The 21,196-nt window shown below is 38.7% G+C and overlaps 2 protein-coding genes and 3 gene segments (V, D, J or C); 3 read left to right on the top strand and 2 right to left on the bottom strand.

Moving 5' to 3' along the window:
- LOC122862379 overlaps window positions 1-21,196 on the bottom strand; it is a 48,497-nt gene that overhangs the window by 7,952 nt on the left and 19,349 nt on the right.
- LOC122862387 overlaps window positions 1-21,196 on the top strand; it is a 38,466-nt gene that overhangs the window by 123 nt on the left and 17,147 nt on the right. Inside the window, 1 exon segment of the V gene segment in view lies at window positions 79-400. Coding sequence covers window positions 79-400 — 322 coding nt within the window.
- The window catches only part of LOC122862382, a 41,577-nt gene continuing 21,254 nt past the window's right edge, over window positions 874-21,196 (bottom strand). The window contains 2 exon segments of the V gene segment in view: window positions 874-1,458; window positions 2,313-2,350. Coding sequence covers window positions 1,139-1,458; window positions 2,313-2,350 — 358 coding nt within the window.
- Window positions 4,945-9,488, top strand: tspan37 (tetraspanin 37). Its single transcript, XM_044167846.1, has 7 exons — window positions 4,945-5,213; window positions 5,990-6,181; window positions 6,303-6,377; window positions 6,497-6,595; window positions 7,230-7,382; window positions 7,484-7,567; window positions 9,024-9,488. Exons 1-7 carry the CDS (start codon window positions 5,151-5,153, stop codon window positions 9,099-9,101), a joined length of 744 nt encoding a protein of 247 aa, XP_044023781.1. The 5' UTR covers window positions 4,945-5,150; the 3' UTR covers window positions 9,102-9,488.
- elavl1a (ELAV like RNA binding protein 1a) lies at window positions 10,971-21,071 on the top strand. Of its 2 annotated transcripts, none has more exons than XM_044167844.1 (7): window positions 10,971-11,120; window positions 12,938-12,997; window positions 15,577-15,769; window positions 16,302-16,405; window positions 17,032-17,185; window positions 17,320-17,545; window positions 17,964-21,071. In XM_044167844.1, exons 2-7 carry the CDS (start codon window positions 12,962-12,964, stop codon window positions 18,286-18,288), a joined length of 1,038 nt encoding a protein of 345 aa, XP_044023779.1. In that variant the 5' UTR covers window positions 10,971-11,120; window positions 12,938-12,961; the 3' UTR covers window positions 18,289-21,071. The 2 variants fall into 2 exon arrangements, with proteins under 2 accessions (XP_044023779.1, XP_044023778.1); XM_044167843.1 differs by having other exon boundaries at window positions 10,972-11,120; window positions 17,032-17,194.

Below are 21,196 nucleotides of genomic sequence, written 5' to 3'. Positions count from 1 at the left end.
CAGCATTTCAAACATGATGTGCTGCCTTTTCTCTCATTTAGTTCTGCTGATAAATGAATTATTTGTTTTTGTCTGCAGGATGCAGCGGTCAGGTGACGGTGACTCAGCCTCCAGTAGTGACATCTACTCCAGGATCCACTGTCACTCTCACCTGTAAGACCAACCAAGCTGTTTACAGAGACAGTGATGGAGATGACTATATGCACTGGTATCAACAGAAATCTGGACAGCCTCCAAAGCTTCTAATAAGATATGCGAAAAAGCTTCACTCAGGAACACCAGCTCGGTTTAGTGGCAGTGGAAGCAGCTCTGACTTCACTTTGACCATCAGTGGAGTTCAGACTGAAGATGCAGCAGTTTATTACTGTAAGAGTGTACACAACATAAACAGTGCTTGGGTGTTCACACAGTGATTTGTCGTCGTACAAAAACCTCCCTCAGTCAGACTGCAGAGACACTGAGCTGTTACAGCAGGAACCGACTGCAGCTGCTGAAGAGGAAGAGACTCTGACACAGACCACTGAACACAGAGCTGACAGTAACCTCACCAAGCACAAACTACAGATTCACACTATTAAATTAGTTAAACATCCAATGACGCCAAATCACATTCTGCTCACATTTACTGTCGGAAATAGAGACAAATGTTGCCTAATCACATATTCACAAAACTGATTGTTCAAGTGTTTTTTATCATGATACTATGTAATATCAACTTCAGTAACTCCACATAAAAAGCAATGGTGATATTAATATTTACATGATCAATCCAAACCATTTCTTTTTCCACAGAGAGGAGTATCAGCTGAAGTAAAAAAAACATTGAATTTCTTACTCCTCTTCAGAAGATAAAAGACCAAACACTTCATAAAGTTATTTATCAGTTAAAGCTTTATTAGCAAAAACATCAATCATCAACATGACAGTTATTAAGCACACTCACATCCAGCTGCTGAGCTACACACATTACTCTCTAAGTGGTTGTTGTTGTCCAACACTTTAGAGCAGTGTTGTTCTCTGTCACACAAAGCTTTAGTTTCCTCTGCAAACGTTAAAACTCAAATTGATCAGAGCAGCAGGTTAGTTCCTCCTGCTCCCCCCCACACAGAGCTCTTGTCCCGGGCTTCAGCCAGTCCCTCTAGCCCTTACACTGGCTCCTGTGGAGGGTCTGGGTCTGGCTTTGGTCATGATGGAGGACCTTGCAGGAGTACAGCTCTCCTTCCATCCAGCGCTCCTGGCTCAGGCTCAGGGTGCTGCTGCTGCTGTAGCGTCCGCCCTTCTCCTCCTCTGAGCTGGTCAGGACGCCCTCTGTCACCTCTGTACCGTCCACCTCCCAGCTCACCACGGCTCCCTGAGGAGAGTAGCCAGTCAGCAGGCAGGCCAGCGTGGCCGAGCCCCCAGAGAGCTGCTCAGAGGAGGGGGAAAGCAGAGAGACTGAGGGCCTGACCATGGGGCCAGCTGGAGGGGAGAGCAGAGACACACAAGGAGCAGATGAACTTCCACTGTAGGACAGACAGCTGAACAGGAGACAGTTATAATACATGACAGAGGTTTACACTACTGTGGATCGGCTGTGTGCATGATACTGTGATCAGACAGAGGAGAGGAGGTGAGGAATGGGAAGCTATACTGTGGCACTCATCAGAAATCACTGAGATTTAGACAATAATATGCAACATGATTTAGCTGGAAATGTAATCAAAACTTTCAATTAAGGATCATCAAATGAAATGTTCGTATCTGCTTTATAATGTTTTTCAGTAAAGAATTCATCCCTGCAACTATTTTCTTGTTTAAAAAACTGTAATGTCTGTATACAGTTTAAAGACTTTGTCATCTGTTTGTTTCACTTCCTTTTCACCACTTTAAACTAACGAACTGTGAACGCAAACTACAGCGATACTGGATGTTCATATAAACTCACTTAATGTTTTAACAGCATCCACATTAGATTTTATACCTAATAACTTTTTCAATTTCAAAATAAATAAAAAAACTTATGTTTTTAATTTTAAAAATGTTCCTCAGGCAAATTTTGCAACCAACCTTTGTGAAACTAATATTAGATTGAAAAAAAGAATAAAATTCATGTTTTTTGGCATATATTTTTCCATAACTTCATCTATGATACAAGAAGAATTTTAATCTGCACAATGTTAATGTCAAACTTCAATATTAGCCGAGCTTCATAAAGGTAAAAAATATCCACAACATGTAAATTTTTCCAAAATAATGTCTTGTTTCATCACATTATCATGCAAAATGTATTATATAATTTTATGTTGTAGAAAATATAAACCTCTGGTACTTACAGTGAAAGATGAGTTTGGTTCCTCCACCAAAAGTCCACCACAGTGATACAAACTCATTAAGTGGCCGTACAAAAACCTCCTGCACTGTGAACAAGCATCTATCCTCTGAAAACTCTTTTTTTCAGGTAAAACTGCATAATTAATAATTTATTCAATGTACAAAATGATTTAACTCATGTGGCTTCAAATTTCTTCATGAATCGAGAAAATTGTAATTATTTTATTGTAACTTTTAACTGTTGAGAAAAAACACTTAATTTCCACTTTAATATATTTGTATTTTAATACTTATTTTACTTAACGTATTTGACTGTTAAGAGAAACAATTTTTTCCCCCAAAAATCTTGAATTGCAAGTCTATAACAAGAAGCTTTGAAAAGTATAATGTACCCTATAGGTGATTATAGGAAAAGAAATAAACATATCATACCAACCACAGTGACACCATTTTAATCCAAACGTTGAACATCCTCAATTCTATTTCTAATCTATTTTTTCCCATCACAATAATACCATAGATTTTGTTAATCCAAGCAGTATTCCTCCTGATTTTGTGTCCCACGTTGCCTTCAGTCTGTTGAGAGCAGAGAAATCATTTCCATAGAGAGGAGGCTTTGCATCGTCAGCTGATCTGCAGTGAACTGAGAAGGTTTATAGTCCTGTGAGTTCAACACTGCAGCACTCAGATCTGTCAGTCAACACAGCAGAAACCACAACAACCATGACTCTCATCACCATCCTCATCTGGACGCTGGCCTGCTGCTGTTTCACAGGTTCATTCACTCAGCAACATTTCAAACATGATGTGCTGCCTTTTCTCTCATTTAGTTCTGCTGATAAATGAATGATTTGTTTTTGTCTGCAGGATGCAGCGGTCAGGTGACGGTGACTCAGCCTCCAGTAGTGACATCTACTCCAGGATCCACTGTCACTCTCACCTGTAAGACCAACCAAGCTGTTTACACATATGATGATGGAGATGAGGCTATGTTCTGGTATCAACAGAAATCTGGACAGCCTCCAAAGCTTCTAATAAAATATGTGAGCACTCGTGAATCAGGAACACCAGCTCGGTTTAGTGGCAGTGGAAGCAGCTCTGACTTCACTTTGACCATCAGCGGAGTTCAGACTGAAGATGCAGCAGTTTATTACTGTCAGAGTTACCACAGTGGCCCAGTGTTCACACAGTGATTTGTCGTCGTACAAAAACCTCCCTCAGTCAGACTGCAGAGACACTGAGCTGTTACAGCAGGAACCGACTGCAGCTGCTGAAGAAGAAGAGACTCTGACACAGACCACTGAACACAGAGCTGACAGTAACCTCACCAAGCACAAATTAAATCACATTAACACTCTTAAAACAACTTCACCATATTTTCTGTTTATAAACTTCATGGCACAAAGTATAGTGCTATGAACCTTTTTGAAAAGTTAAATAAAGACAATGTACATGATAATTCTTCATATCGTCCAACCAGTTCCCGTGGTGGAATATAATTACATTTAATCATGTGATGTTGTCTACTTGAGTACAAATTTGAGACACCTTACTTGAGTATTTCCATTCTCTGGCACTTTATACTACTACTCCACTACATTTCATTGCGAAATATTTCTTACTGTACTACATTTGTTTTAACAGCTGTTGTTCAAATCAAAATCAAATCAAAATAACTTTATTTATCTGTTAGGAACTTCATTTGTGTAAAAAAGTCAGTGCATACACATTACATAACCAGACAGATGACAAATAAAGAGTAGACAACATACAAATGCAACAAGATGCACCAGTGCAGTTAAGTGTGCATAAAATGTCCATAAATAAATAACAAATGGGGTCAAGTACCCAAGTTAGCACAAAGGTTCGTCTTGAATGGGAGTGACCTGTATCTGCGGCCCAAAGGTAAGTGGCTGTATTGGTTATGTAGGTGTAGTTATTTGTTACCTTGCAGATTAAGATTTTACAGACAAACAATATAATATCAGTTAATAAAATATTAGACATTATTATAGATTCAACAGTATGTAACGTAGCTAAATTAGCTTCACCATGATGCACCAAAATGCTCTTTGCATGTTAATTCATCAGCTATAACAATCAATTAACATTGTATATAAAAATATAACACTAACAGGTGTCATTCTGCTTTTGTTGATACTTCTGCACTTTTACTTGAGTTAAGTTTTCAATGCAGGAATTTTACTTGTAAAGGAGTGTTTTTACATTGTGGCTACTTTTACTTAAGTAAAAAAACTGAATAGGCCTATTTATTTCACCACTGACCATGCACTGCCGCCCTGTTCCAGACTTGGATATAATTGTTCGTCTCTTTTTGTAGTTATTTCGCTTAAATTCGCTGGATGGCAGTGTTGATCAGATCCAGGATTGCAAACAGGCATCGAACGTCTCATTACCATCTCACACAAGCACATCCAGACACAGATAAATGTTAACGTACTTTCAAGTCAATTTGAATGAAACATCACTGCACATCATACACAGGATGTCAGGTCTTGTGCAGGGGTCTTCCTCCTTAGAGTCATATAACTATAGAGACCATAGTGCTGATTCCACCTATAACCAGTTCATGTATGATCCCTCAAGAAAATTTGATGCTTCCGCGTTCTTTGGGGGAAGTTGGTCTTTGGCCATCGCGGAAGGAAAGTTTAATGAGTTACAGCGCTATAAAAATTCACGTGCCTCCAACACTCATTTAATAAAACAGATTTAATTTTCTTTACGCAAAGGCTTCATGGTTCAGTTATGATTGCGCCATCTTCGCATTAGCGCATCTGCAGGTTGCGTCCATTACTGCGCGCTCGTTGGCAAGTCTGAAAATGACTGATCAGAGAAGAAACGCTTTAAAAACAATACTTCAGTTGATGTGTCAACTTCTATGGGTATGTAAGACTTTATCAGTGTTGCCGTGTTCTCAGCATCTTGTATCGTTTTTGTATTCTGCCACTAAAAATTGCCAATAGTGATCTTATTTATGATGATTAATGAAGTTACCAAATACAAATGATCGATATTTACTCATCATATAAAACAGAGCTCCAAGTAGAATAAATCACCTCTATTTGTTGTGTACGAATGTATTGCCCTATACTTTATAATATACATGCATTGCTTGATGTCATGTGACACAGGAATGCATGTTTGCGCGTGTTTTTTGGAGACAGGAACTAAGTAGAAGTACAGTGAACACCGAACAGATTAGCGCACACATATCTCAAGATGAATTGGCCGTCTTTCTATGATATCTTTAACACACACACTACTTCATTTCATAATGTGAACTGTACTGTATTTTTTCTTTCTTTTATGAGTTTTATATTATTTGATTCCCTCTTTTTTCATGTAACTCAGTTCTATTGTAATAAGCTTATAACATGTTGTGTTGTGACTATTCGAGTTTTTGGATGCAGTTACCCCTCAGTATCATTATGGTACTGATTTTCTCATCTAACTCCTGGCAAGAAAAACAAACATATTTTCCACATTGTTGAACAATTATGTGTCCCTTCAAAAAAGGATGGAGGAATGTCAAAGGGGGGCTGGCGAGGGGTCCTTGAGAGCTTGATATGTCACAAAGTCATGCAGCAATGTTTTGTCTTAATAGACTGATGGTCTTGCACACACACTGTCTGTTGTGTTCTGTTTTTTTTATTAACAGGTAGTGGGGTTGGTGGTGGGCCTGAGTGGAGTCTACCTGCTGATGAAATACAGACAGAGTAGCTTATTTTTTTCTCACACCTACATCACTCTGCCAGCTGTCCTCGCTCTCGCCAGCGCTGTGTTCCTATTGGCCAGCGGGTGCCTCGGCACCTGGCTGAGCCTCAGGGATTCCACTTTTCTGCAGGGACTGGTAAAGTTGTGTGTGTGTGTGTGTGTGTGTGTGTGTGTGTGTGTGTGTGTGTGTGTGTGTGTGAATGTGGGTATGTGCATCAGTGTTTGGACTGTACATAATAAAGTGTTTTCTTCTCCAGTTTGTTTATCTGCTAGTTTTGGTCTTTTGTCTGGAAAGTACGGCTTCAGCGTTGGCTTATTTTCACTATACGAAGGTATGCAAGTTAAACAAAAACTCATGTGCACTGGACAGTTGTGTTTTCATGACACTGCAGATTATTCTGGAAAAAAATAACATGTTTATGTTTGTTGTGTTGACTTCCTTTTTGTTTAGCTGGATTCAGAGATAGCTCCCCTCAGTGGAGTGTTTCAGAAATACACAGGCAGCAGCCAGGACCCCAACTCTCAAACTGTGGATGCTACACAAGAGGAGGTGTGTGTTCATGTGAACTGGGTCATAAAGGGATTCACATACCCCAAGCATGTTTGTATCTGGTGTGCAAAATTTGTAAAAACTATGTACCATTTCAAAAAGTCTACAACATTATGAAAATTATCCAAAGCAGCAGCATATACCTGAATAGAATACCAATATAGCCAATAATGTGTTTAAGCAAAAGACTGCAAGTAGCAGGGACATGAAAACAAGCAGAAACAACTAAAGCTGTCTGTTGAAGCCAGTTTATAAACACGCTGGGTTGCACTTTCTCTAATGGCCACTAAATGCTTTCTTGAAAATGAGAATCTTCCATCTTCCCTTGATTGCAAATTGGAAATGTATTTTTCCTTTAAGAGGATATTGAGGCTTAAAGAGGGGTATGTTTGCGAGGTATTTGTCTTGATTGACAGGTGTCTCAAACTACATTCAGCTGTGATACTTGGTCCTCATTTGCTGTACCTCATCTCAACCCAAACCGCAGGCCTTAAATAATCCATTCATGAATTTATGGTGCAATCACAGATGTTTTGTCCTACCTACAAAAACTCTCCCATTAACTGAACTGATCTATTTTGGAAGATTTTATTCTGATTGATAGTAGAATGTTTTGTCTTTTGGTTCCTGTTAGTTGCAGTGTTGTGGTGTCCATGACTACAGAGACTGGTTGGAAACCTCTTGGTTTGACCGTACAGGAGGACTCTTGGTTCCTCACAGCTGCTGCAACTCTACTTTTCCCTCCTGCAATGGCACTGTGGACCAGCCATGGCAGCTTTATGTGCAGGTAGACATCAAGATAAATTCAACACTCATACACATAAAAAAGCTCCAGCGTGAATGTCTGATTGGTTTTTCTTTCTCTTTCTCTTCTCTCTCTTCTTTTAGGGCTGCCAGATGAAGGTGGAGATGTCCTTACAGTTTGTGCTGGGTTTTATCATCTGGGGCTTCCCACTGGTTTTTGTGGTGGAGGTGTGAAAGACTTCATAACATTTTCGGAATATTTTGTATACACTTGATACAAAATGCACCCTGATTGAAAAACAAAACAGATAGAAAGGGACTTTTGCTACTTTAGATCTGTGGTTCTTTAAAGTTGCATTAATTATTTTTTTCGTTTTATTTTGGCCAAGCTGTATACACAACATTGACATATTACCACCTTAGAAAGTTGTTTTAGCGAATGTGTAAGCAAACAGTGGCCTATTTACACATCCAGCATATAAAGAACAACATTAGCTTTAATTTGTGTGTAAGATTTAGGGGGATCTATTGGCAGAATATGGCAGAAATGGAATATAATATTCATAAGTATGTTTTCAGTAGTGTATTATCACCTGAAAATAAGAATCGTTGTGTTTTCATTACTTTAGAATAAGCCGTTTATATCTACAGAGGGAGCGGGTCCCCTTCCAGGGAGGCTGCCATGTTGCACCGCCATGTTTCTACAGTAGCCCAGAACCGACAAACCAAACTCTGGCTCTAGATAGGGCCTTTCACGTTTTTCGAGAGTTTCACGGCCACCATAGTTTCTCCTACATGCTTGGAAGGGGAGGGTGAGGCGAGCGGTATTCATTTGGTTGCAATCTGCAACCTCACTCAATCTGCTAGATGCCACTAAATCCTACACACTGGTCCAGTGTGCAACAGTTATCAAAATTGTTACAGATTAATTTTCGGTCAATCAACTAATAGATTATTTGACTAAACGTTTCTATACAGAGTACAGTGAATTTTTCAGAGCTATTTCACTGAAAACAGTTACTTGAAACAAGGATGATGAGAGCAGTGAATCGTTAAACCAAAACAATGAGCTGAAAGAGGCTAAAAAGCTCTGTAGAGCTGAGAGCAACTGTCAAGTTGGCCAATAATTCTCTGTGGGTTCTTCACTACAAGCGACTCTCACATTAGACATAGTCATTTGAGCCATTGGTAAAGTAAAAATATTGATTAGTACATCTTTAAGTGAGTTGTTAAAAACAGACCTGAAACGACGTTCAGGGGTAGGCTTAGGAAAAACAAGCATTGCTGCTATTTTTCTCCTTGGAATGTATCAAATTATTGACGACTATTTTGCTCATACTGTAAGTTTTGCTTTATACAGCTATAGTATATGAATAATTCTGAACCAAGTCATTCCAACAAAACGTCCTCTACACCTTCTAAACATCATATGCACTGTTATGCTGTTCATTTATGGGGTACTTTAAAGGAATAAAGTTTGGATGAACACAACTGCTGGTGGTCAGAATTATTGCATTATACAATGCTTTTTCATAAATCAATATTGTGTATACACAGTACTGTGGCATTTAATTATTCCAATGAAAAAATGTATCTGTTGAGTTTCAGAAGTTCATTATTGAGCATTGTTTCATTTGGCAGTTAACCAGAATCCCCCTCTCCTCTCTTTCCTCTTATCATGCAGGTTGTTTTGTTTCTGACGGTGGCACAACTGATGAAGGACCAACCATTGATGGAATATCAAGTACTGGACAAAAACTAACGACAGATAAGACAGATAGGACAGCATTGCACAGATATTATAATACTACATAGTATGTCATATTGTGTAAATGTTCATCAAATTATTATTGGGACTGTTGTTAGAATAATTATTCCTGAGCTGCAGGCACTCTCACTACTGCAGATTAATGCAGGTTTACTTCAGTACACTACAAGACATCTAACATTAAAGTTGTGAAAGATATTTGGTGCAATGCAGTTACTATTGTTAATTATTGGTATTTCTGACACCCAATAGATTACGATGGTTCACAGAAAGTTGTTTCTTACTTTAAATATACTGTTGCACCATTCAGTCTATTTATGTGTAGACTCAACAATGTTGTATGATATTGCTGAGTGGTAATAAAAGGGCAAACAATTCTTAGTGATGTATCAGATTCTCTATTTAGTGAATATGAGTTGTTACCGGGTGCACGGTGGCAGAGCGGCTAAAGCTCCTGCCTCCCAATAAGGAGATCGTGGGTTCGATTCCCGGACCAGACCAACATCACGCAATCTCTCTGAGTCTGCATGTCCTCTCCGGGTTCTCCGGCTTCCTCCCACCGTCCAAAGACATGCATGTGTAGGTTAATTGATAACTCTAAATTGCCCGTATTGAATGAATGTGAGAGTGAATGGTTGTCTGTCCTTGTCTGTGTCTGTGTTAGCCCTGCGACGAGTTGGCCACTGTCCAGGGTGTACCCTGCCTAAGGCCCAAAGTCACTGGGATAGGCTCCAGTCACCCGCGACCCCTAACGGGACCAAGCGGTAGAAAATGGATGGATGGATGGATGGAGTTGTTACCATCAGGTTGATGAAGGTTTCTGTTAAACAAATCATGATATGTGATATGATGGTTCATGTCTGTGTAAGGTTACATTGTATTATCCTTGATGTTATTTTTGTACACAGAGCACTTTTTTACTTTATTTTACAATTGCATTGCATGCTTCATGATCTGAATACTTGTCCCTTGTATTTACATTAATACACACATTTCTTAGTATGTATATATACTGGTTGCACATCACACGGTACCTGAACCTGAACACCTGAACACAGTGATTAGCCAACATCCTCCTCTATTTTGTGTTAAGATAAGCTTCACATCGCACTCTACTCTTTGTTTTTAGCATAATGACCACCTCAACCAAAAAAAAATTTAAGTTTAGATTACTTTAGCCTATTGATAATTGCAAAATCTGTTAACTTTTACCTAAAATATTTTTTCTTCTTCTGACTTTAGTAAAGCCCAATATGTGGAGAAGTATTGAAATTGTCATCCCTACCTTTGCCACAAACTGGGCTTGCACATTTAATGAAAGTGAAAAAAACAGAAATCACCATAAAGCATTGTTATAACAATGCTTTATTCTCATAAAATTTGGAAAAGTCTTAAGGTATAGAAGGAGATTAAACAATGTTAAGTTTTTTTTTTTTTTTTTTTTTTTTACTTAAAGGGCAAACAGATCAATCAGAACATCAGGGCAAACTCTATGACTAATGCAGTATTTATGTTGCAGCAAGCCTTTTTCCACTGTAGGCCTACAACACCAAATATAGAAGACCAAAATCATTTTGCTGCAGGAAATGTAACTTAGTTCAAAGTATATCTGATGTGCCTATTACTGGTTTATTATCCAATAAAAATGCTGATAGAGCCAACACTGTTAGTCTCTATGAGATTACAATTCTTTACAAACCGAAAATGATCTGTGCAGTTGCATCCCAAATAATAGCATATTCTTTTACATGGATTGGAGCCCTAAATTTTTGAAGGAACTTCAGAAAAACACCATTTAGCAATATTTTAGTAGTGCATGTTGACCGTGGATGTTGACCACGCTGTCTCCTCTGCAGAGGCGTGGCTGGACGCGAGTGGGCGTGGTGGGATTAGTCACGTAGCTCCTTCCACGGTTTCTTTACTACGTGAGGCCGACTTGGAGGGAAGTGAACGTCGCAAAGAAAGGAAAAAATAGGAGAAAAGAGCAGAAACAGAAACTGTCCCTAAAAGCTGGTGAGATTTAAAATGTTGGCATATGTTTTCTGAAGCCTCTCAGCTGTATATTTTGATATTTCGATGTTAGTAGGTTTGTCAAATGCGAATGACTGCCATGCCGCTCTCACGGCCCTTGGAGCCGTTGATTAGCTAGCGGTGGCTAACGCTAGCCTCCGTGGCCTGTTAGCAGGCCGCTGGGGTTTAGGCGCGGGGACAGACATGCGTTGATCCGACGCTCTCCAAAATAGGGGCACGGTGCTCTACGTTAGCTAGCCGGCAAGAGACCGCCACGTAATCTATCTCCTTTACGTAATGCGAGTGGCTGTGTTTTTTATATGCAATGAATCTTAGAATAATAACCTTGTGCTCTGTTTTTGTCGAACTGGTTGGACATATGTTTACCTATCTTACAAGAGAAGTGAGTGAGCATGCAACTGGCTAGCTAGCTTGCTAGTAACGCTAGTCAGGCCTCTGCACGTTTCCGAGTTAACGTAAGAGATCAATTTGTGAATTGATGTGCTGTTGACCAGTGATATAAACACAAGTGAACCATTAAAACGGAGTTTGTGGTTGCAGAATACAATATTAGGCAATTTCTGTAGTAATTTTAATGTTAGCAATGATTGCTGGCGCAATCCGTGACGTTAACCTGAGGGCAATGTCGCCCATTTGTAGCACTGGAAAATATTGGTGAAATATCAGTCGATTTTCTGACAGCTTCAGCTGCTGTCTCAGTATGAGCTACTAATGAAATTCAAGCGCAAGGTTGCTCATCCAGAGAAAGCAGGACAAATTGTGGTGAAACCGGCTGATATAGCCGCAATATTTCGCAGTTATTCATTCAAATACTGCACATCCAAATTTTGACCCAACCCGCCTCCAGACAGCTCCGCTTTGACGCTCCCCTTTCCACTGGACGCTATACAAAATACTAGCACACAAGACTATTTTTCCACTAGGAGTACTGGTGCTCATTAATTAAAAACGTAGCAGTACCACTGAATTGAAATTCATCACAGTATACCCATACTTTCTCAATCTTTATTGTTATTGACCAATGCTTTCGTAAAGAATGGTTGTCATACAGAAAATATACTGCTTTTATTGTCCTCAGGAATATATTTTTGAGACATTAATGATGACTGGTGCAAAAGACTTCTTCTAATTATTGTTTTTAAATTTCTTTAAAATTTGCCCTGGTTGTGAAGACCCAATATCGCCTGTTTTTTTTCTTCTGACAGTCATTGTTTTGTTTCATCGGGAGGTTCCCATTCATGTTTACCATGATCACACTGCGGTTATGTCAACAACAATAATAAGCCCTTCAAATTGGTAAACTGTACATTGCAAATAAAAAGGTGGATGTATCCTGCTTTTGCATTGCTGGAGGTGTGTGAGGAAATTGCTGGCCATCTCTGTGCATGTCCTGTTTTCTCTAATTTAGCCATCACGTGAGACTGACCGACTTGCACCAACATAGGTGTCTCACATTACATGCAGAGTAATTTCATGATATACAGTGGCTTATCAGTGCAGTTAGATGATGAACGTTATCAAGCCTTGTACTTGATGTAAGCGTGCAATGATTCACACAACAGTGCAAACTGATCACTTAAGAAAGGAGCCAGTACTAATAAACAGTCCCTTTTATCATTGTGTGGGACATTTCCACAGTCTGTGCACCCCTTTGTAGCATCATTCATCTGCATTGAACTTGGTGCTACTTAAAACAGAAATTAAAGCAATGACTCAACCAGAAAAACCTTTTTTAGAAGTGTGCTTTTTTTGCTCCCTGCCACATTGACCAAGTTGATTTTTGTCTTATCCCCACCCAGCCTCAGGAGCAGTGAAGTGTCTTCATGGCAGTTCGTCGAGGACACATTAAGTACTTGAAAGTGAGTATGAGATCTCAACTCCAATTTCAAACAGTACTACAGTCTGTGGCTTTATCAACTGAATGTTAGCAGTATGATCAGATATTTTAGATGTTGAGGTGTTTGATAAAGAATTGAATACTTAATTCCTGTTATATGGTAGCAATCACAGTTGCGCCTGTGTTAACAAATCTGGCTGCAGGATATGTAGAGACTCACTATAAAGTTTGACTTCATGCTGAAAATGGGGCACAGCCTTGTTATAAATGTGTGATTGTACTAATGATTTAATGTTCTTTAAAAGTGAGATAGCATTAAGAGAAATCAAAAACACACATGCATGCCAACTCCCACCGGCTATGCCCATGTTTACTGGTTTAATACAGGACTCTCATTCATCCTCTCAGGCAGTGTATCTTACCCACCAGAATACACAATCACAACCCTTCTTTTGCCTGAATGGAGCTCTGTCAGGTTGACTGCTGGACTGGTTCCCCTTTCACGCCTGATCCCATTTCAGCCACCAGCAAATGTGTCCAACAGGACACGCTCTGCTGACCAGATAGTGGAAGCAACTTTCTTCTTTTTTTTTTTTTTTTTTAAAGTATTTTGAAGTCGGGCTCCATTCTTGTTGTGGGCACTTAACCTTGTTAACTAAACTAATCTCAGACCCTTTAGACTGATTGTCAGACTATACTGGAGGCAGACATGTGACTGAGGTAATCTGGGGTTAAGTTACCTACTTTGCTAATGTATAATGTGTGTGGCCTTTATATTGCATTACATTTCATTGTTTAAAAGTCAAGTTGGCTTAGTGCAAATCACTACAGACCAATTTGCATCTTAAATCCAGTTACATGCTTGTGTAATTAGTTACCATTACATGGAACCTTTTTAACTCCAGGTTTTCTGTTGCATTAAAAACTGTAATTACACTGCATGGACACTCTTATCCCTTTCCACCAAAAAGTACCAGGAACTGTGGAACCAGAAGAACTAGGAACTAAAAGTCCCATTTGCACATTATTGTTTGTTTCCCCATGCATTCGAAGAACCATGAAGATTAGGGAAATTAGAAGGATGACTGTTTTAAAACGGCTCCGCAATTTAAACGTAATTTTCAAACACGAGGAAAGGACAACACTGTTTATTTTTTTTTATTTACTGTGTTGTGACACTGAGGTTTGAGTTGGTTGGAATGAATGAATGGAAAAAGAGACAGAGGAAGAAAAGGAGACTGAAAGCTAGTCTGTGAAGTCTGTCTCGATGGTTATTTAAAGTAACTGCCATGAATCAGCAAGTTTAATTTCTCTTGTTCACTTGCTTTGTTCTCTCCTCACAGCTCCCCCAATCTCTTGTTCACTCGTGTTCACGGCCCATTTGCACACACACACACACACACTCACGCTTCCTCTTTCTTTCTCACTCTTTTTTTTTTTTAAATGAGCTGGGAAGCCGACAACAAAGCCTTACTTTGTTTTTAATGTTAATAAACAACAAGAAATGTGTACTCCTCATCCTAATATCCTTACTACTGTATTTCCTTTTTTATGAATGAAGCAGTTGTTAACAATATAAGTTGAAGCAGCTGCTGTGTTTGACCAATCAGCAACAGTCAACCCTGCAAACTCCACCCCATAAGTTCCTAAACCTTTGGAAAGTACTACCCCTGGAGAAGGGAGTTTTTTGTGCTTAAACTAAATGTAGTCCCTGTTTCCTCTGCTTGACTGATAATTCTTTGTGCTTTTCATAAATTTGCTTAATGCTTGAAAGATTAACCACAAACAGACTCATCTTTTTTTAAAGAGTAGAGGTGGGGAAAACATTCAACATTTCTTCAAATTAAAATGTTCTATTGAATAGTGATTTGCACATGACTGTTATTGTACTAGCTGTATGCTCTGGTTTGTGTATTACTGTATCCCTATCAGTGATGTAATGGGGTTGTTTGAGGTAGCAGCGTAGAGGCGAGGCCAGTGAAGCCTGAAGAATATAAATTATAGGAAGTGCATGGGGCACTGTTTGATTTACTCTATTTTGACTTTGTGCTGCTGGCCACTGAACAGCTGACTACACTTTAATTTTAAAGTAATGTGTTTGAATTGATTTCCTTTAGTGTCTGTTCTTTTCTTATTCCTTGTCTAGGTAAAGAGTGGACAACTTTTAAGAACTTGTTTTTGTGTTTTTAGAGAGAAATCAGTCTTTTTGTGCAGCAAAATATTTTAAGACATGTAGGGCTGCAACTAATAATTTCTTGCATTATTGATTAATCTACTGAATGGTTTATCAAATAAATGATTAACTGTTTTATCTGTAAAATGTTAGAAAATTGTGAAAAATGCCCATTATATATTCCCAGAGCCAAAGATGACATATTCAGCTTGTTTTATTCCACCAACAGTCAAAAATCCAAAGATGTATTAAGTTTACTATCGTATCTGAAAAAGAAAAGATTAAATTCTCAAATTTTAGAAGCTTGGACCAGTAAATGTTTGCCATGTTTGCTTGAAAAATGAAATTAAGTAGTTATTTAATCGTTTCAGCTCTTGTTCTGCGTACCCTGTGTGCTTACCTTGCTATTGTGTTTTTCGGCCCACCAGGCCGACCTGCAGGAGGTGTATGACATGTCTAATGGTTATGAAGACCACATGGGAGGGGACGAGGGGAAGGACGCCAAGACCAACCTGATAGTGAACTACCTGCCTCAGAGCATGACGCAGGACGAGCTGCGGAGCCTCTTCAGCAGCATCGGAGAGGTGGAGTCTGCCAAGCTGATTCGAGACAAAGTCGCAGGTATGCTACACTCTGAAACGATAAGACCTGTGACAGACCAGATCGACGCTTAAACACGAGATTTTGTTTTTTAAATGGTAGAGGATTTGTGTTACAGACTTAACACAGACTGAGTATATCAGTGGTGGTTCAGCATTATGATTTAGAGAATAGTTTGTCCTATCACTCATTTTCAAATGACCTTGTCTTTATTGGCAGGATATCCACTAAAGGCCTGTTTTCTGGCTCCTTTGTTCTCAGTGATTTTTATAATGCAATTTTTATTTGAACAGTATCCCAAATTGATTACCTGCTTGAGTTGGGTAGTAGTTTGCTCAGTTTTTCACCACCACAAAGTTTTTATTTATTCCAACCAGTCCAACCCTGTTTAACTGTAGACAGTTTCTTTGTTTGTTTGTTTGTTTGTTTGTTTAGACTAGCATGCAATGTTAAGATTTGTTTTTGTTTTTAAATATTTATTTGTTTGCAGATTTTTTTTAACTATACAACGTTTTTTTGTTTTATTTTATTGTTTTCCTTTTTTTTTCTCTAGGCCACAGTTTAGGGTACGGATTTGTTAACTATCTTAACCCTAGTGATGCAGACAGAGCTATCAGTACACTGAATGGACTAAGGCTACAGTCCAAAACTATCAAGGTAACGTGCAATAAGGTGTTCTACAATTCTCAAACCAAAGTTATCATGTCATATAACTCTCCTTTGGCTCCTGTGCTGTCCGCTAACTAGCTAGTACATGTCAGCCCGAGGAAGTGATACTGCTTTTACAGCTCACTTACTGCCCTATCTGACATGTCTGTTGAGTTTGACTTTAATTTTACTTATTTTATTTGACACATTCTGTCAAATTCAATGTATTTAATTCCTAAAAAGTACCTTTTCGGTTTGATTTTAATTTTTTTGTTGCTGTAGTGTTCTTTGATGCTTCTGACGCCACTCATTTTTGCTCAGACGGAAGACTTAATACCTAAAACCACTTAGGTGACAGTTTGCTTATCAGATCGTTTTTAGTTTTCTTTTATAGTGTCCAAAAGTGTTGTTTTTAATAGACAAAACCTTTCAGATGAATGAGTTGATGATTGTAACTTATAAACACCTGATATAATTACCCTTGTAAATCCAAACAATTGTTAAATGTCAACAGTTTGATAGATTTAAGTACTCATACTTTTGATAGTTTTTTTTGTTTTGTTTGTTTGTTACTTTGTTTTGTACATGTGTATCATTAGAGTTTTAATCAGACAATTGTTGCTTCCTGTTGGCAGGTTTCATACGCACGGCCCAGCTCTGATACAATAAAGGATGCCAACCTATATATCAGCGGCCTGCCAAAGTCCATGACCCAGAAGGACGTGGAGGACATGTTTTCACGTTATGGACACATCATTAACTCCCGAGTACTTGTTGATCAGGCTACAGGTACGACAGGTGAATGACTTCCTTACTTTTCAAAAATTCTCTTCAATAACAAATAGCACCTTTGTTGACAAAAAAGCAGTAGTTATGCTGCTTTTATCAGAATAGCCTGTCAATAGCTGCTCTCCCATACCTAGGTGCGTCCCGCGGGGTGGCTTTTATCAGGTTTGACAAGCGGGCAGAGGCAGAGGATGCTGTCAAAAATCTGAATGGCCAAAAACCGCCTGGAGCCTCTGAGCCAATCACAGTCAAATTTGCTGCCAACCCAAACCAGGTGAAGAACACGCAGCTCATCTCTCAGCTCTACCACAACCAGTCCCGACGCTTCGGGGGGCCCTTACACCACCAGGCGCAGCGGTTTAGGTGAGAGAAGCTGTAAATGTCTAAATACACTGAGTAGGACTACTTTTAGGCCTGTGATAACTAAGCTCAGTTTGGTCCAAGTTTAACTTGCCTTTTTCAGTTGTACACCAGAAAATGAGAAACATTGGTGGAAAGAAACATGCAGTTCATGTTCTTGATAATGGTTTTTATGAATTTACACATCAGAGACAAAGGGGGATTGACTGACCGAAGAAGTTTTGAAACCAGTGATTGAAACGGTTCTTAAATGTATCAGAAAGTAAATCGACAGATTAACTAAGAATGAAAATAATCATTAGTTGCAGCCCTAAAATTAACATGTCTTTTATATTGTTAAAGAAACTGTCGTGATAGTGACAGACTTCGGTTTCAGTGTTATTGATAAACCCACAAGTACTCTAAACATTTTCATTTCTAGGTTCTCCCCCATGGGTGTTGATCACATGGGCAGCATGGGAGGTGTCAGTGTCCCTGGGAACTCCACCTCCGGCTGGTGCATTTTCATCTACAACCTGGGCCAGGATGCCGACGAGAGCATCCTTTGGCAGATGTTCGGCCCCTTTGGTGCCGTCACCAACGTCAAGGTGATCCGAGACTTCAACACCAACAAGTGCAAGGGCTTCGGCTTCGTTACCATGACTAACTACGAGGAGGCGGCCATGGCCATCGCCAGCCTGAACGGCTACCGGCTGGGAGACAAGATACTGCAAGTGTCCTTTAAGACCAGCAAGGGCCACAAGTAGAGAAAGCTGGACAATCGGGTGTAGAGGAGAGATGGAAATGACATCCGTCAGGCTTTTATTGGAGAGAGCAGAAGTATGAGTTTGCAAAGTCTGACACATCTGTTTGGGTTTTAGTGTATTCAGAATTAAATGAGATGTTCACTCTTCTGCACCTTTGTACTTGTCTAAAAGAGTGGGTTTTGTTTTGTTTTTTTTGTTTTCATCTTTATACTCTTGCTTGTGGCTTGAGGACACTCTGTAGTTTTAATTTTTAGGGAGGGGATGGAGAGGGCAAAATCCCTTGATACCCCCAAGATAACTTTTGAAAATTATCTAAAAAGCTAAAATACTGTCTGTATGTGTTGCATGTATAACTGTTGGGACTAGATAGAGGAGGCAGGCAAATGGTTCTTAGCAGTGCACTGAAAATATGGAGCGTAAGGAAAGCCCTGCAAATTGTTCTCAAAGTGTTGAGATTTTAGCGGATGATTTAGTGTAAAGGAGGTGAAGAACAATATTTTGCCTGTAGCCAGTGGTTGTTTCATTTTTGGAAAAGCAGTGCTCTGTTCTGGATCCTCATCATAAGTAGAAATAGATGCCTTAAATTATCATCCAGTGGACACATAGACCTACAATACCACTCACTGTCTCGAGTCAATCCAAGAGCAAAGCACTTTTAACCAATCTGTTTTAGGTTACTATGAATATCAGTCTTTTTGATGTTAATCTATGACTTTGCTCACCCTCGTACCAGCTTAACACTTTTAAACATGACGAGCTCTGGAGGGAAATCTTTTTGTTTTGTTGTCCCTGTGTAAAGTGTCTTTATTATAACTTGTATTTCAGGAGAGTCCTGGTGAATATGAACCCCAGTCAAAGAGTAGGGAACCAAGATGGACCAAAGGCAGGGAAAGATTTGATCCCATAACACCAGAAGAGTTTTTTTCTGAGCAGATTTTCACAAGGTAAATTTACACCTTTTTTTTGTTGTTTTTTTTGAAGAGGTACTAAGGTTATATCTGACGCTGATTGAGAGCAGCATCACTTTTGGTTCAGTTTGCTGTTTTGTTTTTTTCTTTTAGTTGATTAGTTTTATTTTAGTTTGGAACATTTTTTTTTTCTTTCTGAAGGCATAGATTTTTATTTGTTACACTGTAAGTTACAAACTTGTTTTAACGAGTGAATCTCTAGTTTGGAGAAAAATTAATGGCCTTTGTTAATTATTTCAGTTTAGATTTGCTTTCTTTTCTTCCTTTTGTTTTGGTTGTTTCACTTTGAGCATAAACCATTAAATTTTATTTCTTTTTGCTGAAAGTTTTGTTTGGTTTGTTTCTTTTTTTATTTACCTTTTTTTTAGATTTGGTTTGGAGTTTTGTTCTATAAGTTTTTCTAGTAGCAAATCTGCAGTGACGATAAAAGATCCCATGTCAAATAAAAACAGACGGTTACAAAAAGTGTTTCCACTGGAGGCTTTTAAACGTCTGAAACAGGCTTAAATTAACAATATATGGACCAATGTTAGTTGAGAAACGGTTATTTAACCGGTACACAAAAACTTGAAGGGAAGTGATTGTCCTGCAAACATTTCATGACAGCATTCACTTTTATAAGTTTGACCACTGAAGAGAAACATAATTAGCAAGTTGAAGCTGGCACTTTTGGTACGGTCATTTTTTCAGCAGTTGTGAGTTGAAAGTCAGGCTTATTTTATTGACATCTGGCTCAGTAAATCTGCTTTTTGGTACCCAGCTGTTTGGGGAGGGCGATTTTACATTTAAATTAAATTTGATTTATTGGCTCGAGTGTAGAAGTCAGTGAAGCCAGATTTGTTGTGCATCAGCTGTGTTTGATATTTAAACACGCCAAATAAATATACACCATTCACTTTAAGCTTTAGGCCTTTTAGACCCAAACCCATTGCTCTGATTTTTGTCTAATGGGGATTACTTTTAACTAGTGAGGGCTTTGTTTACTTGCTCAGTGAGACACTTATTATATTACCCAGAAGATAATTGGCATATCATAGCTCACCTTTTTATAGTGATGAATTTGGTAGATTGTCTTTTTCTCCAAGGTGGTTGAACGGTGGCGCATTAGCATCGGTACTGTACTTGTTCTTGTTTTAAGATGACCACAAATTGAACAAAGGAACCACTTGGTGATAGTTACAAGTAGCAAATGATTCCTGAGAACAGTACCTGCTAACACTTTTTAGGATTCACTTAAAAACTTTTTTCCAGCAATAATTCCCCTGATGCTTCATTAATGCCTCTTTAATCTGTTTGCCCCTTTTGAAAGGAGTATTCCCATCACAAGCTTCAGATTTGGGTTTTTAAAGTGCTTTTTGGTTTAGCATGTTATTCCATGTTATTTTTATGTCCCAATCCTGAACTTTGTGCAATATTTCATGACTGCCCAAAGCAGGTAAATTTGTTGTAGTCTTGGACTGTCATCTTTTTTTTTAATATAATTTCTTTTTTCTACTGACGTTATGTTACTGCTTAGTTTTCTCAGCAGTCTGGTTGGAATTGCATGAAAGATGCAAGTGAATTTGTTTTAGGGGCAGTTGGAATAAACTGCATTCCGCCTTAATTTATAAGTGGAAATGGTGCATTTTACATCAGAGGAGGTGCAAATATTTATTTGACAATGTATGCGGTCATACTTGTTACTTATTGGAGTGTTTTTAATGATCGATTTTTGTTTTCTTGGTTTTGAAGGACACTAAGTTGAAGCCCATTAAATGTCTTCTAACATTGGATCATTTCAATAAAAACATGGTGGCTTTTCAAAATTTGAAAGAATGAAATGTCTCTTCAGAAGCTTATTGTGGGTTTGCTGTAAGTGGATTTTCTTGACAAATGCTAGATATATGGACCTGAATGCACAGTTTTGACTTTTAAATCAATGTTTTACCTAAGTTAGCATT

This window comes from Siniperca chuatsi, linkage group LG15, assembly GCF_020085105.1.
Source record: "Siniperca chuatsi isolate FFG_IHB_CAS linkage group LG15, ASM2008510v1, whole genome shotgun sequence".
Lineage (NCBI taxonomy): Eukaryota > Metazoa > Chordata > Actinopteri > Centrarchiformes > Sinipercidae > Siniperca > Siniperca chuatsi.
This window is presented reverse-complemented; position numbering and strand designations above follow the sequence as displayed.

What these genes read in the sequence shown, in the direction of transcription:
- tspan37 (XM_044167846.1), top strand. Translation starts at nt 5,151, where the DNA reads ATGACTGATCAGAGAAGAAACGCTTTAAAAACAATACTTCAGTTGATG. An exon ending in TGATGTGTCAACTTCTATGG is followed by an intron (nt 5,214 to 5,989) that starts GTATGTAAGACT and finishes TTTTATTAACAG; the next exon opens with GTAGTGGGGTTGGTGGTGGG. An exon ending in CTTATTTTCACTATACGAAG is followed by an intron (nt 6,378 to 6,496) that starts GTATGCAAGTTA and finishes CTTTTTGTTTAG; the next exon opens with CTGGATTCAGAGATAGCTCC.
- elavl1a (XM_044167843.1), top strand. Translation starts at nt 12,962, where the DNA reads ATGGCAGTTCGTCGAGGACACATTAAGTACTTGAAA. An exon ending in TCAGGCTACAGGTACGACAG is followed by an intron (nt 17,195 to 17,319) that starts GTGAATGACTTC and finishes TCCCATACCTAG; the next exon opens with GTGCGTCCCGCGGGGTGGCT. An exon ending in CACCAGGCGCAGCGGTTTAG is followed by an intron (nt 17,546 to 17,963) that starts GTGAGAGAAGCT and finishes TTTCATTTCTAG; the next exon opens with GTTCTCCCCCATGGGTGTTG.